This window comes from Dendrobates tinctorius, unplaced genomic scaffold, assembly GCF_039654945.1.
Source record: "Dendrobates tinctorius isolate UK_male_01 unplaced genomic scaffold, ASM3965494v1 ptg000011l, whole genome shotgun sequence".
NCBI lineage: Eukaryota > Metazoa > Chordata > Amphibia > Anura > Dendrobatidae > Dendrobates > Dendrobates tinctorius.
This window is the reverse complement of record NW_027361679.1, coordinates 68,561,431-68,575,632: the sequence shown is the minus strand read 5'-3', so window position 1 is coordinate 68,575,632 and position 14,202 is coordinate 68,561,431. Positions and strand designations below refer to the sequence as shown.

At 39.9% G+C, this 14,202-nt stretch overlaps 1 protein-coding gene across 3 annotated transcripts in view; it reads left to right on the top strand.

Moving 5' to 3' along the window:
* Positions 1–14,202, top strand: part of BMP2K (BMP2 inducible kinase) — a 336,621-nt gene that overhangs the window by 281,397 nt on the left and 41,022 nt on the right. For all 3 annotated transcript variants that reach the window (XM_073543101.1, XM_073543092.1, XM_073543111.1), the window contains exon 14: positions 2,674–2,834. In XM_073543101.1, coding sequence (XP_073399202.1) covers positions 2,674–2,834 — 161 coding nt within the window. The remainder of the gene's footprint in view (positions 1–2,673; positions 2,835–14,202) is intronic.

Here is a 14,202-nt window from a genome sequence, read left to right as displayed (position 1 = left end):
CCCATTGAGAAACTGTGGTTAATCCTTTAAAAAGCGCATGGATGATCAAAAATTTTGATAAACTCCAAGCATAGATTAGTCAAGAATTGGTTACCATTAGTCAGGTTTTGGCCCAGAAACTGATGTGCAATTCGCCTCTGGCATAATGGATAAGTGTTGAAAAATAAGGGTCATCACTGTAAATAGAGATTATTGGCATAAACTTGTTGCATTTGTTGATTAAAGTGTAAAATCTTATGAAATGTTTCTAATTATGGTTCAGTAATCTTACAAATATCTGACTATAAAAGATCTAAAAACACAGAAGTAGCAAACTATGTGAAAAGCAAAATTTGTGTCTCAACACTTTTGGCCAGGACTGTACACATTGGAAACTGTAATGTCTAAGGCCTGATTATAGTTCAGCTCTTTTACAGAGCAGGTCAACAACACCAGGCATTTATGGCATGGGTACAGTGTATTTCACCGCAGAGTCCGGAAAATATTCAGCTCCATCAGTAGTGGGTGCCAGCTGTAGTATACAGACGACACGTCACTGCAACATCCAGAATTGGTTGTTTAACCTATTTAAGATAACAATTATTCTGTGTAAGTCTATAATGCAACAATATTTCATAAATCCCCAACACAAAATGCTGGATTTGATAGTAATAAAATGTCATAGTTTAGTAATAAATTGATTTTATACAACCACTTAAAAACCCACAGAAAGGAAAAAGCACACCTCGACGTTTGTAGACTATGGGCAGTCCAGAAATAGTTAAGGAATGTAAATTCTTAGAAAGTTATGGAGAGTTTTAGGACTGATGACTTGCTGGTAAAATTTTATGGGACATTTTGAAGGTATTTATGATTTTGTTTAATTCATTTTATTTAACATGTTGCAAAACAGAAAACGCAATGATCTGCAACAAGATATGCAATAAATTAAGTGGTTAAATGTGCAAAACATAATAAGTCATATTATTACAGCCTGGGAGACCATACAGTTTGAGCAGAGAACTAGAAAGGACTCTCTGGCTAGATAAGACATCAGGGCTGAATATCAGAGACCCAAGCCATGAGCACAATGTCAGAGGAGTGCTGGTACCAATACTTCAGGCTAGGATGAGGGCAGGAGAAAATGGAATACATGTAACAGAAAAGGAACATAACAAGAACGCAACTTAACTAGTGCGATACTTGAGGGTCAGGGGTTAGGAGACTACTATCCACCCCAAAACTCCAGACATTTCTGAAATGTAGCTGAGCATCCCCTATTCTAAAAGATAGTTTTCTCCTATGAAATAGTACTGTTAACCAGGGCCTTCCATCTGCCAAATATAGGGGGCTTGTCAGCCATCCAGTGAAGAGCAATTGTTTTTCTAGCCAAGAATAATGTTTCCCTCCGAAAGATTCGGGTGTGATGCTGCCAATGCTCTTCGTCTGACCAGCCAAAAAATGCCAGTTTAGATTGATATAAAATAGTGATTGAAAATAGAGGTGATAGCAACCTAAAAACATTAATCCAAAAAAGAGGACATTGGAGGGCAAGATCATATCATATGCTAAATGTTGACATTCAGATAATGACAGTGCATTCTCCGGAAGATGTCCTGCCCGTGACGTTTATAGAATTTATTATTCTGTGCAATGCTCCATAGCTATAAATGGCTGCTTTGCCATTTTTGGTTTGTAACCAAGTAGTATGGCAATGCAAATTTAATTTAAAGAGTTGTTTCTATTTTTAGTTCTTAAAGCGAACCTGTCTATAAGATACGGCCACTACCTTACAGGGCTTATCTACCTTTAAATCAATAAAACACGTGATAGAAAGCAACTTTGTAATGTATCTTATCAGAGAAATCTACTTCTTTTTCCTCCTGGATTGATCATTCACTCTCAAAATTCTCAATTCATGGGTAAAATTAGGCCATATGAAGGTGCCAACTGTTGAGAAAACACATGTAGTCATCTTGATGCTGGCCTTTTCTAGATCTACGCTGCTTCAGTTCAATGTAAGATGACCCAAGCTGAAAGCAAAGAAGGGTTGCTCATGCTGCAAGACATGTTGTCCTTCTCTTAATGCCATATTAATAAGATTTTTGTTAAAATACAGGTTTTCGGTGAAGACAGATATTTACATTACTGAGATTGATGAGAGCTGCTACTGATAGTCTATGTAGAGGGGAGAAGGTAAGTGGGCAGGAGATAGAGACAGAGCTCATCCCGTCTACATAGAACCTTATCAGTAGCGACTGTCATCTTCTCTCTCAGTAATGTAAAAATCTGTCTTCACTGAATACAGATTTTACGCTTGAATTGACAATTTTAAGAATAAATGATCAGCCCAGGAGGAGAAAGAAGCAGATTTCTCTGATAAGATATATTGCAAAATTTTTATGTTCATGTGTACTACTGATTTATGAAATAAACATTAAAACAATAGCTACTCTTTAATTTTAAACGTTCTACATCATTTTACATTAGTAATCTGAAAATTAACTTTGTGAATACTTGCATTGGTATCTGTGTTGAGCTTCTTCATTCATACACATAGCTACCTTTAGACTAGACAGCAGTTTAGGTCCATTTTGCTAATCAGTCATGTGACCTAACAGATCATCAATTTTTGAAAAGCTAATAAGATGAAAATAATCTAAATCTCCATTAACTGTATTTGCAATGTTTCAGATCTTCAGGTGTATCTGAAAAGGAACACCCTCCAACCCAACCAAAACAGAGCAGCAACAACCCCCCGGACATGTCAGGCTGGAATCCATTTGGAGATGATAACTTTTCCAAATTAACAGAAGAAGAGTTGCTGGACAGGGAATTTGACCTCCTGAGATCAAGTAAGGGGACATTGAAGGCTTAATTTACTTCACAATAACTTGGACACACAGTCACCCCAGCCAGAATTTGCTGTGACTTATGGACCACAATTAAACATAAAACTTCTTTCTACGTGTCTGAGGGGCAACATTGTGTCTAGGTTCATTAGATGTAATAGACAAGGGAAAGGCCTTGTCAAGAGAAGACATTGATTATAAAGGAGATGTACAGGAGGGACATTTATGTCTCTTGCTTTTTTTTATCATTATTTCTACACCATTTTTCATTCAGACCAGTAATGCCCTATGACGACGCCTGAAAGAAGAGATCACCCTTTTTCACATTACGTTAATAATTGCAATGTCCATCTGATATGTCTCTGCCTGTAAGAGTCACTTTACGTGTTTCATATGTTCAATAAACCTGTTCATCTTCTGTTATGTATTTTGCTTGCATATAATAGACGCTAATCTAATCTTTTCATCTTATACTCATGAATAGTTAATGATCTACTGTCTCTCAAAATAATCTAGATTTCCGCCTTTTGACTAGCAAACAGTACCTCTTACTTTCACTTGATGTCTATCTATGTTTCTACTTACTAATCAGACTACACCCAACAATATGAAATCTTCTATTCCTTAAGTGTTGGGTAGTCGAATGCATGAGCAAAATCTCGAAATACAGATATATAAAAAGGCTGCCATCTACCTGTATTTTAACAAAAATCTTTTTACTATGGCATTAAGAGAAGGACAACATGTCTTGCAGCATGAGCAACCCTCCTTTGCTTTCTGCTTGGGTCATCTTAGATTGAACTGAGGCAGTGTATTTCTAGAAAAGGCCAGCATCAAGGTGACTATGTGTGTCTTCTCAACAGTTGGCACCTTCATATAGCCTAATTTTGTCCAAATAACATTTGCATAGAGTTATAATACAGTGGTTAAAGACGTCCTTTCACCAGATTTTTCGTGTTGAGATTTGGACACCGAGTGTAATAGTGGCTGCATTGTAGAGTATTTTTTTTTTATTTTGCCTCTTTGATTCAGACATTTTAGCAATCAGAGTATTTGGCACCTAATGAGTTAACTTTTTAACTCCATGTAGGAGTTGTCCCTGGGGGGGCGTATACTTCTTTCCCCTGTATGATGCTGACCAATAATAAGCATGCAGTGACACTTAAATAAGTACATACTCCCACCATAGCTTAATGCAGGATTCTCAGTGTGTGAGGTGTAATTACTCTTATAAATGCTGTGCTCAAGCAAGTTGTACTCACTCTGTTCTGGGCTACTCTTGTGTAAGAAACCACAGAAACAGTAGAAATTAATAGAGCATAACCGATATGTATGATAATATTATAGACACAACGCAAGACAGGCAATGTTGGGAGCAACAGTATTGTAAAGCTAACTGTTCCAGAAAAGGAGGCAAGCTGAAGGGTTTGTAATGTGAGATAGCTAAACTCAGCTGTGCTGCCCCTCTTCTACAGGGATTTTATCTGAAGAGTGTTAGTCATCTGTGCTTTCTAATCAGGATGATTAGACCAGGATGTTAGACTGGGAGATCAGGGTGGTATCATAAAATTCCCACAGAGAAACCTGCTCTATACATTGTGTGGGCATGTTCTTCTTTCCTTTTGAGTGTTGCTGTCTGCTAATGATTGATCAGCATCAAACAGGGAGAATGGCTTTATCTCATTAGGTGCCAAATACTTTGATTGCTCATATCTCCACAATAGAAAGGTGACATTTATAAAAAAAAAAAAAAAAGTTTTACTTCGCACTACAGCAACTATTACATTGTATGTCCAGTTCAACATGAAAAATTTGGTGAAAGGTGTTTTTAAAGGTATTCTGTCATCAGGAATTTACATTGTTTAAATCAGGGCTTCATGATGTATGTATTTTTTTTTAATTCCATAAACAAAATTCAGAAAGTGTTCAATTTTCAGAATGCTCAAAAGCCTAATATTAAGCTCCTACTTTTTGTTATTTTTAGTAACCATGTGGAAATGAGCTGTAATTGACTGGATCTGACTCATTGGCTTTTCGGAGAGTTTTCTGGGCATGTTCTAATATAGGCAATATAGGCAAAGGTCATTGCGAAGTATGGGGGTGGGGTGAGCTGTGACAAAGGAAGACAAGCAACACAGGTCCTTGCAAAACAGGTGACTTTTCAGTAGTATCATACACAGCTGAAACGTTGCATGGGATCTACTGCCATTTCTTTTTATTGTGTAAGGTGGATTCTTTGTTATCTTCTTTATTTAGAAGTTATCATTAATTATTATATTCATGTTTGTGATGATTATGAGACTACTGAAAAGTGATCTTCACAGAACTGTTACCTGGAGTCTAGTATTAGGCTTAGTCCCGAGTGTGAATAATGAAAGATTTTTTAATTTATATTTCTTTCATATGGGAAATTGAAAAAAAAAACAAAAAAAAAACCTTATCAAATGTGCTTAAAAATTGCATTTAAAATAGAAAATGTATCTGTATGCCATTGTCTGGTGACATATTACATTTAAGGCCGGGGTCACACTTGCGAGAAACTCGCACAAGTCTCGAGTCTCAATACCTGGCACTGCTGCCGGCACTCAGGGCTGGAGTGTGCAGCTGCATGTATTTCTATGCAGCTGAGCGCTCCGGTCCCGAGTGCCGGGTATTGAGACGCGAGACTTGTGCGAGGCTTTTTATAGGGGAAGTTTTGAATGTTTTGCTGCTTAAAAGAAATTTGGCAAAATCCTTCTCCTACCCCCTCTACGACCGATAAAGTGGTTAGTGCAGTGGTGCACAACCTGGGCAGTGCAGTGGTGGGAACCCTACGACCACAGATGATTTGTGATGCCATTATGCTCACAGACAAACTTTTCTATGCTTGATTGAAGCTTTCATGTCAAAAAGAAGAGTATAAAGTATTAATAGGGTACTGTGCGGCCGTATGGAGAGAATGCGGTGCTGTGACCCCTGCATAGCACTCTAAAATGGAGCAGATGCGATTAAAAGGTGGCCATGTAGACATGTTGCTTTCTCCATTTTAGCTTATGATTGTTGAAAAATGCTTTGCTGTTTCTGCAACTTCTATATTGGGGAGAGGTGCATACCCCCATGGCCTCTTCTTTTTTTTGGATTGCAAAATAAGGAATTAAAGGAGCCCCCCCCCCCCCTTTCAAATAGGTGCTGGTGCCATTGACTCCTATCAACTATCAGACATGTCTCCAAAGTTAATATCACTTCAAAAAACGAACAAACAAAAATGTCCTTTACTCACCCTCCCCAGGTCCACCACTGCTCCTGGTGTCTGATATTGGCTGCATTACTAATGTCACATTGACAGCTCAGCAACACTGAGTGGGCCTTCTCCATCGCAGGCCTAATTGCTTAACTCACTGACTGCAGCTCTGTAGACTTGATATAAATGCAGCGGCCAATATCGTACATTTCGTACATTTTCAAGATGTGGTGAAGACTCAGCGCTGCAACCAAAGACTCTGATTTATTACAGTGCATTTTTTTTTAGGATAACAATCTGTGCCGGGGGGGGGGGGGGGGGGTGATCAGGAACAACCCCTATAAGATTTATTGCAGTGTTTGGAAGAGCTTTTGTCTTAGAATGTAACCTCTGGAACAAAAAAGGTTGTGAGACCCCCCCCTGCTACATACTACCTAATATTTCTGGTGGCATAGGCTGATAAAATGATTACAGTGTTATGAATATTGATAGTCATTATCTGTGCTGGTCTACAATGGTTTGGGGTTTTGTTCTAGTCCTGATACGGCCTCCTCCTGCTCCAAGTGATAGGCAATGTTACTAGTCGGCTCACACAGTGTCATTTCTCATTGCATTTCTAAGAGCCTTTTGGTGCACACAGAAAATAGTATGTCATCTGGCTAGTCACATTGCGGGGTCAAAGCCGGTGTTCCCGTGAAAATATATGTATCTAGAATTTTATTTTATTTTACTTTCTATTAACTTTAGTGTTCATTATGGGGTCATTATGGTCATTATTATAAGTGTTCATTATGGGGTCAGCTATTTCTGATAGTTACACATCCCATATATCTTTTCACACAACCATATATCAAAATGATAAAATTCTGTCTAAAGCAGCCACTAGGAGCTTACTGCAATGATATTTCTAATGTTCCCATTGAACACAACAAAAATAGGTCCGAAACACTATTGTGAAGTACATTAAAGGGGTTGTCCATTACTCTGACAACCTCTTCTGAATCACTATGTATTCCCCAGTAAAATAAAAACTCTTAGGCTAGGTTCACATAGCGTTAATGCAGTCCGTTCAACGCATGGCGTTGGCGGACTGCTTTAACGCTACTCCCTGCCGCAATCGCGTTATGCGATCCTGCTAGCGCAGATGAAGCTAGCAGTGACGGACCCAGGGACTCTGCAGACCGCATCCGAAGGTCCGTCACAGAATGACAGCACATCGCTAACGCATGACGATTATGGCATGCATTAGCGATGCGCTCGTCTATAGCAGTGTATGGGTGCGTTAACGCATCCGTTACATTGCGTTAATGCCGCTATGTAACGGATGCATTAAACGCACCCCCTTAACGCAGTATGAACCCAGCCTAAGTCTCGCCTCCAGTGCCGGCTCCATTCCAGCTGTGCCACATGATCCCTGTGGCCAACCCTGTTCTTATTCTCCCCTCTTTTGGACAAATCAAGACTTCCAAAGGAAGTTAGAACTGCGGCTGCCATCTCTTTTCCTCCTGATGTCAATTATCTCTGTAGGAGAGAAGAGTGAAGCCAACGCTGATTGGCCACAGGGATTGCGTGACATATCAATGTCATGCTAGCGCTGGGAGAGCCAATGCCCAGACCTCTGGAACGTCGCCAGCACCAGAGAATAGGTGCTATTATTTTACTAGGGGGAAACTGTTCAGAATGGGAGTGTCCAAGTAGTGGACAACCTCTTTAATATGTGCCAAGGAAAGCTCCCAACATAGACACATTGGGAGGATTCTTTAAGATTGGTGTTGTGTACATCAGGATTAATGAAGGGGCTCACAGAAGTATGATCTGCCAAATTCATTAAGTGCATTTGTTCACTAGTGTGAACAGTCACAAGAAATGTTACTCCAGTTAGCTCGGAGGCTGGAATAAATATGGCACTGGAGTGATGTAACTTTTCGAGTATTTGACAGGCGTGCGTTGCCACGCCTACCTCCCACCCAATGTGATGCTCACATCCCACCCAGTGTGACGACCGTATTGGCGTAAAGGCCCCGTCACACTAAGCGACTTACCAGCGATCCCGACACCGATATCAAGGTGTCAGGATCGCTATTAAGTCGCTATGTGATCGCTGGTGAGCTGTCACACAGACAGCTTCACCAGCGATCAGCACAGCGATGCCGAGCGCCCGGCATCGCTGGCCATCCTGTAAAAAATAGAATCAAAATAAAAAATATAGTTATTCTCACCTTCCGATGTCCCGTTCAGCCATCCTGCCTCTCTCCACGCTCCGGTCCCAGTGATCCTTTGCACGAATGACCACGAGATGTCACAGTCTCGCGGGATAACAAAGTCTCGCGGTCATTCGTGCAAAGGATCACTGGGACCGGAGCGTGGAGAGAGGCAGGATGGCTGAACAGGACGTCGGAAGGTGAGAATAACTATATTTTTTTAATTATTTTTTACACCTGATCGCTGGTCTCCCGCCTGTCACACACAGCAATGCGTGCTGGCCAGCGGGAGACCAGCGACCAAAGAAATGTCCAGAGGTTTCTTCCAGCGATCAGCGATACCGGCAGGGGGGCCGCTCGCTGATCGCTGTTACGTCACAAAAGTTGTGACTCAGCAGCGATCTCGCTACTGAGATCGCTTAGTGAGACGGGGCCTTAACTTGCTGAGAGTGGAGTGTAAAAGCCAGATGTAGCAATGTTTTTGCGAAAATATTGCGATTTAAGCTGTTTTATGGCAGAATTCTGGCGTAAACACCTTAATGAATAGGGCCCTATGGGACCAATTCAGTACTGCATTTGTCTTTTCCTTGTCGAGTTTTTGGTGTTTTCACTTACGGTATTATTGATTTACACCTAACTCTTGCTTTAACTAGCATTTTTTTAAAGTTTATTTTGTATGTATTTGTTTACTATATGCATTTTACACTGTGAGTGGGGTTTGGAGTTTCCCCTGGAGTGATTTCATGTGCCATAAGATTAGTTTAGTTTTAACATCAGTCTGACTAGTATAAAACAAAAGAGAATAGACATTTCCGAATACATTTTTTTGTTTTTTAAAACCTATGAGTGATAGGTACCACTATGAGGCAGCCCCAACAGACATTTCTTGATGGGCAACCCTGGCATATATTCTTAAGTGGAAGTCTTGAACGTAATGTGTACCGAGCCAAATTAATCAGTATGCTGTGCCTTCCCCTTTTGGCATCAGAAAAATAAATACAGAGAAACATCTTTTGAGATGGCCAAAATAGCATTGTCAACTGGCCTTCTATAAGGATGTCCTTCTTGAAGATGTTGGCCATTATGCATAATTTGTCGCGAGACTCAAAATGACTACAAAGAATTTGGTCTGGAAAAGGTGGTGGCGTTTTGGAGAGGTTTTCTTTATCTATTTTTTATATAACATTCAAGGGGCATTCATTAAAGATTTCCCCCGACCCACTTCCTGTGGATTGAGAGCAGTGAAACTTAGCACAGTTATTAGTCCTTCTGTACATAGGTGCCACCTAGGGCCACACACTTCTCCCATCTCTATAAGCAACTGTAAACATCTTGCCTGTAGAAGTCGATAGGCTGCTCCTCAAGCCACATTGTGACTTTGGAAATCATCATCTGGAAACTGCTTGCCCTTCAAAAATAACTTCATTGTTTAAAAGAGTTGGAAATCGATGGTGCGAGGTCGAGTGAATAAGGAGGATGCGGTAGAATTTCAAAGCTTCCATTTGGGCAACATCTGAGTTGTGAACTGGTGCATTGTCTTGCAGAGGGTGGACAACTTTGGCGAGCATGCCACGTCTGTTGGTTTTGATGGCCTCCCGCAATTTCCGAAGCAGTGAAGCATGGTATGCCACAGTCATCATGGTACCCTTTGCTAGGAAATCCATCAATACTACTCTGTGCTGGTCCCAAAATACTGTGAACATGACGTTGCCTGCCGAGGGTTGGGCACATGCCTTCTTTGGAAGTGGTTAGCCATGATGCTTCCATTGCATCAACTGGACTTTAGTCTCAGGATCATAGTGATGGACCCAGCTTTCATCCTGTGTGATCAGTCTGTGGAATAAGTCCTCCTGGTTTCCATGGTGCATCGTCAATAGAGCCTGAGAGCATTCAACTCGTTCCTGCTTCTGGAAAGGTGTGAGTAGACTGGGAACCCAGCGAGTGGATACCTTATGCATGTGAAAATGGTCTTGGATGATTTTTTTTCCACGTACTCCACACTAATATTGACATTTTGGGCTACGTACTGCTATTTTTCAAAATGGCAACCTCCACTTGCTGGATGCTGTGTTCATCAATAGCAGAGTGTGGTCGCCCTGGAATTGGAGCTGTTTGCACCAAAGTCCAACCGCTTTTGAATTAAAGATGCCAGTTCTTGACTGTAACATATGATGGGGAATCATCACCATAAACCTTTCATCTCATCGAACATCTCCTTTGGTGTGTGGCCTTTCAGGTAAAGGAACTTGATGAATGCTTTCTATTCCACTGGGTCCATTATCAAACCTCACACCACTTCAGCATCTGTAAAATCAAGGCCGTTATCTGTTCTGAGTTTCAAATTGGCACGAAAGCTATAGAGACTTATATCATTACACGTGTAGTTTCAGCATCCTGTGATAAATAGAAGTGGGACAGGGGGAAATCTTTAATGATCGCCCCTCGTAATGCTTTCAGATTGTTTTCCAGGTACCATTTTGACCATTAGGCAAGTTTATGATTTTCATCATTATCCAACCAATTGCTTTAAGGAAACCTGTCACCTGCCAAAACAGGTGACAGGTGCAGTTTAACCTCTCTGGTCGTGGAATTAGGGGAAAGCTTATTAATAAACTTTTATCAGTCCGAATAGTTACACTGTTTTATTAATCAAAGCTGGATTGCACCATGCAGCTGAGAAAAAGCAAATTGTTAGCCAACTCATATCTCAGTGATCATTTTTCATAAAATATATTTGCAGGCTACTTCTTTAAATTCAAATTCTGCCTTGTAAAAGGAATTAGCAGTACTGACCGGACTTTTATTAGTGATCTGTAACAAAGTGTGAACATAAAGCCATATTAAAAGTCTAAAATAATCCGCTATATAAAATGTACATACTGTATGTGTATTTCTAACTCATCATGATTTAAACATTAGCATTTATCACTACTTCTGTCAACCTGATTAAAGGGGTTGTCCACCTTTGGGAACAATTTTTTTGTTTGTTACTTATTTGCATATATTTGTAGCTCAAAATATAGTTTACAATTTGGTTTCATTAAAACTTTTGCACCGTTTGGCTTTTACAGACTATTTTCCTACACTTTCAACTTTAATGTAGCCCATGGTCATTAATTATCTAAAAGGCACGCAGAAAAGACAGATAAAAGATCTTCAAACTTTATTTTAAGACTTTGACTGTTCAGAACAAACACACTTCTCAGTGAATTCATTCTATAGCCAGAAATAATCATTTTTAGTCCCAAATACATGCATTTTAACAAAACAAATTGATGGACAATCCCTTTAACTAATAATCTGAGTAGCTAAATTTTAATAAGAAGTAATTATTCATTGCTAGATACTACAATTCAGCCCCAATGGTCATATATTACAATTGTAAGGTTAAAAAAGGAATATTAGTTTCCTCGCTTTCACCCATCAAATTAAGTTTACATGCTGTTTTTTACTATGCCCACATGATGGCAGCAAACTATATCTTATTTCTCAATTACTACTATATTCTGTATATCCTACACTTCACTTCATTAATGTGTTTGCTATATAAGTTTTGCAAAATAAAACGAAAATCAATCCTTTTGGCATCCTAAGCAGCAGATTTACTATTAAACATGTTTACATGCATAGGGAAGTTAAGTAACACTGTAAAATTCCTTACATTACTTATCTTACATTCATCATACCTTAAAGCTTATTCACATTAAAAACTCTTCTCTTGATTGTTGCTGCGCGAGCTATAAGCAGCATAAATTAGAGACCACCTCGCTAGTTACTAAACAAAAGACCTATCAGTCTGGTTTAATGGGTGGGGAGAAGCCAGAGGGACTTAAGGGCCTGCCACACTAAGCGATATTGCTAGCAATATCGCTATAACGTCACTGGTTTTTGTGACGTTATAGTGATATCGCTAGCGATATCGCTATGTCTGATACTTGCCTCCGACTGCTCCCCCGCTGGTTATTGCTGATCGCGCGAGAACGTCCTGGACCATTTCTCGTCGTCAGCTTCCTGCTGGGCTTTCTGCTGTGGAGACGAGCGACACGTGGAGGCGGGCGGGAGGGCGCAGGATTGCCTCGTCTGACAGGTAAGTAACGACCCCCGACCCCTGCTATGTCGCTGGTGAGATCTGCCTGTGTGGCAGCTCACTAGCGACCACTTAGCGATGCACCAGCGATCCTGACCGCGTCATATCGCTGGTCGGGATCCCTGGTGCATCGCTAAGTGTGACAGTACCTTTAAAGGGGCTATCCCATGAGCAAAGTACAATATAATCAATAGATCTTGTAATAATAAAAATTTGCACAATTGGATTTGTTAACAAAAGTTCCTGTGCTGCAATAATCTTATAAATGTGCCCCTGCTGTGTACTGTGTAATGGCCGTGTCTGACTATGCAGAGCTGCTCCAGTTCATGGTCGGCACATACCACATCTTCTGGGGCCAGGGAAGGGGAAAGATACACTCTTGGCTGTTAGCGGCAGATGATGGCTGAATAAGTCATCATTTGCCGGCATAGATTCAGGCTCAGTTTCTGTGTAATATATGATGTACCAGTAAGTCGGTAAGGGGTCAATTAAAACACACTTCATACTTTAAATCTACGACCAGTTACCTTGTTTCTGACCCGTTTTCAACTATAAAAGATTAAAGAAAAATTTGGTACTCCCAAATATGTGATGCAAAGATCGTAAATTATAGTTTTATTAATTAATTATCCACTGTAGACAAAAACGTTGAAGTTTCTGCCAATTCTTAGGCATTCATCAGAACTGTGTCTTCAGTGATTGTAGGCCGCACAGTAGATCAATTTAAAGCATATGACGTCGCGTACCAGTGCGCTAAAGAGAATGGCACAAAAGTGCTGGAGAAAGGTGATTACCTTTGAAATTACCTTTAGCTTTATTGGCTCTGAAATTTTAACAGTAGAGTTCAAATAGGATTACCGTAATTCTCTGTATAATGTGTTACACTGCTGATGTGCAACATGCAATGCAATATTGTATATTATCGCAAACTTTGTGAAACTGTTGTATTTTTACTGAAAATTAAAAGAATTTTTTTATGTAAAGAAGTGTTTCTCTCATTGTGTTTTGCCTTTGTATTACAACTTATTTTGAGTTCCTGTACTGTATACAGTAAGTCAAGTATAAAGCTAATGTGGGCCAGAAAGATGGGTTATTATTGCCTAGAATTGATTGATAGTTATGGACACTTTTTCAGTTTGTTGGCAGTAGCTTTTACATATGGGAACAATGGACCCCAAGTAGTTTTATAAAAAAAAAAAAAAAAGAAAAAGTGTTAGTGCTGCCAAAAGTAAACAATTATATATTCTTAATAGTGATGAACAAACACACTCAAATAAGGTGTTATCAGAACATGCTGGGGTGCTAACCGAGTGTCTTCGGCGCGCTCAAAAAATATGTTTGAGTTCCTGTGGCTGCATGTCTCATAGCTGTTCGACAGTCACAACATGCATGGATTGCCGAAGACACTCTGTTAGCACCCGATCATGCTTGAATAACTCATTATCCGAGCACCTTTGCTCATCACTAAATTCTGAATTCTTCAGCCTGAACTGAAAAAAATTCAAGCTGAAAACTGAGTTTTCAAAATAAGGCTAGGGTCACACAATAGTATTTTCTCTCATCCAAAAGAATCGGGCCGAGGGTTTGATAGGAGAGTGAGCTCAGTGTGATCCGATTTTGTCAGATGTGGAGAGGGTGGGAGAAAATGTCTCTATCTTCTCCATGAAAAACGGACTGCACTCAGATGTCATCTAGGTATGCACACGGCTCTATAGAGGAACATCGGTCCAAGTGCAATTTGATGTTTTGTTGGATCTCACTTGGACCGAAAATATGGTCGTTACTATGGCTCCTAATTCAAGGATAAAATATAAAGATTTTCTAATAAATTTTGTGTAATTTGCAGATGGAAAGTGGAATAGT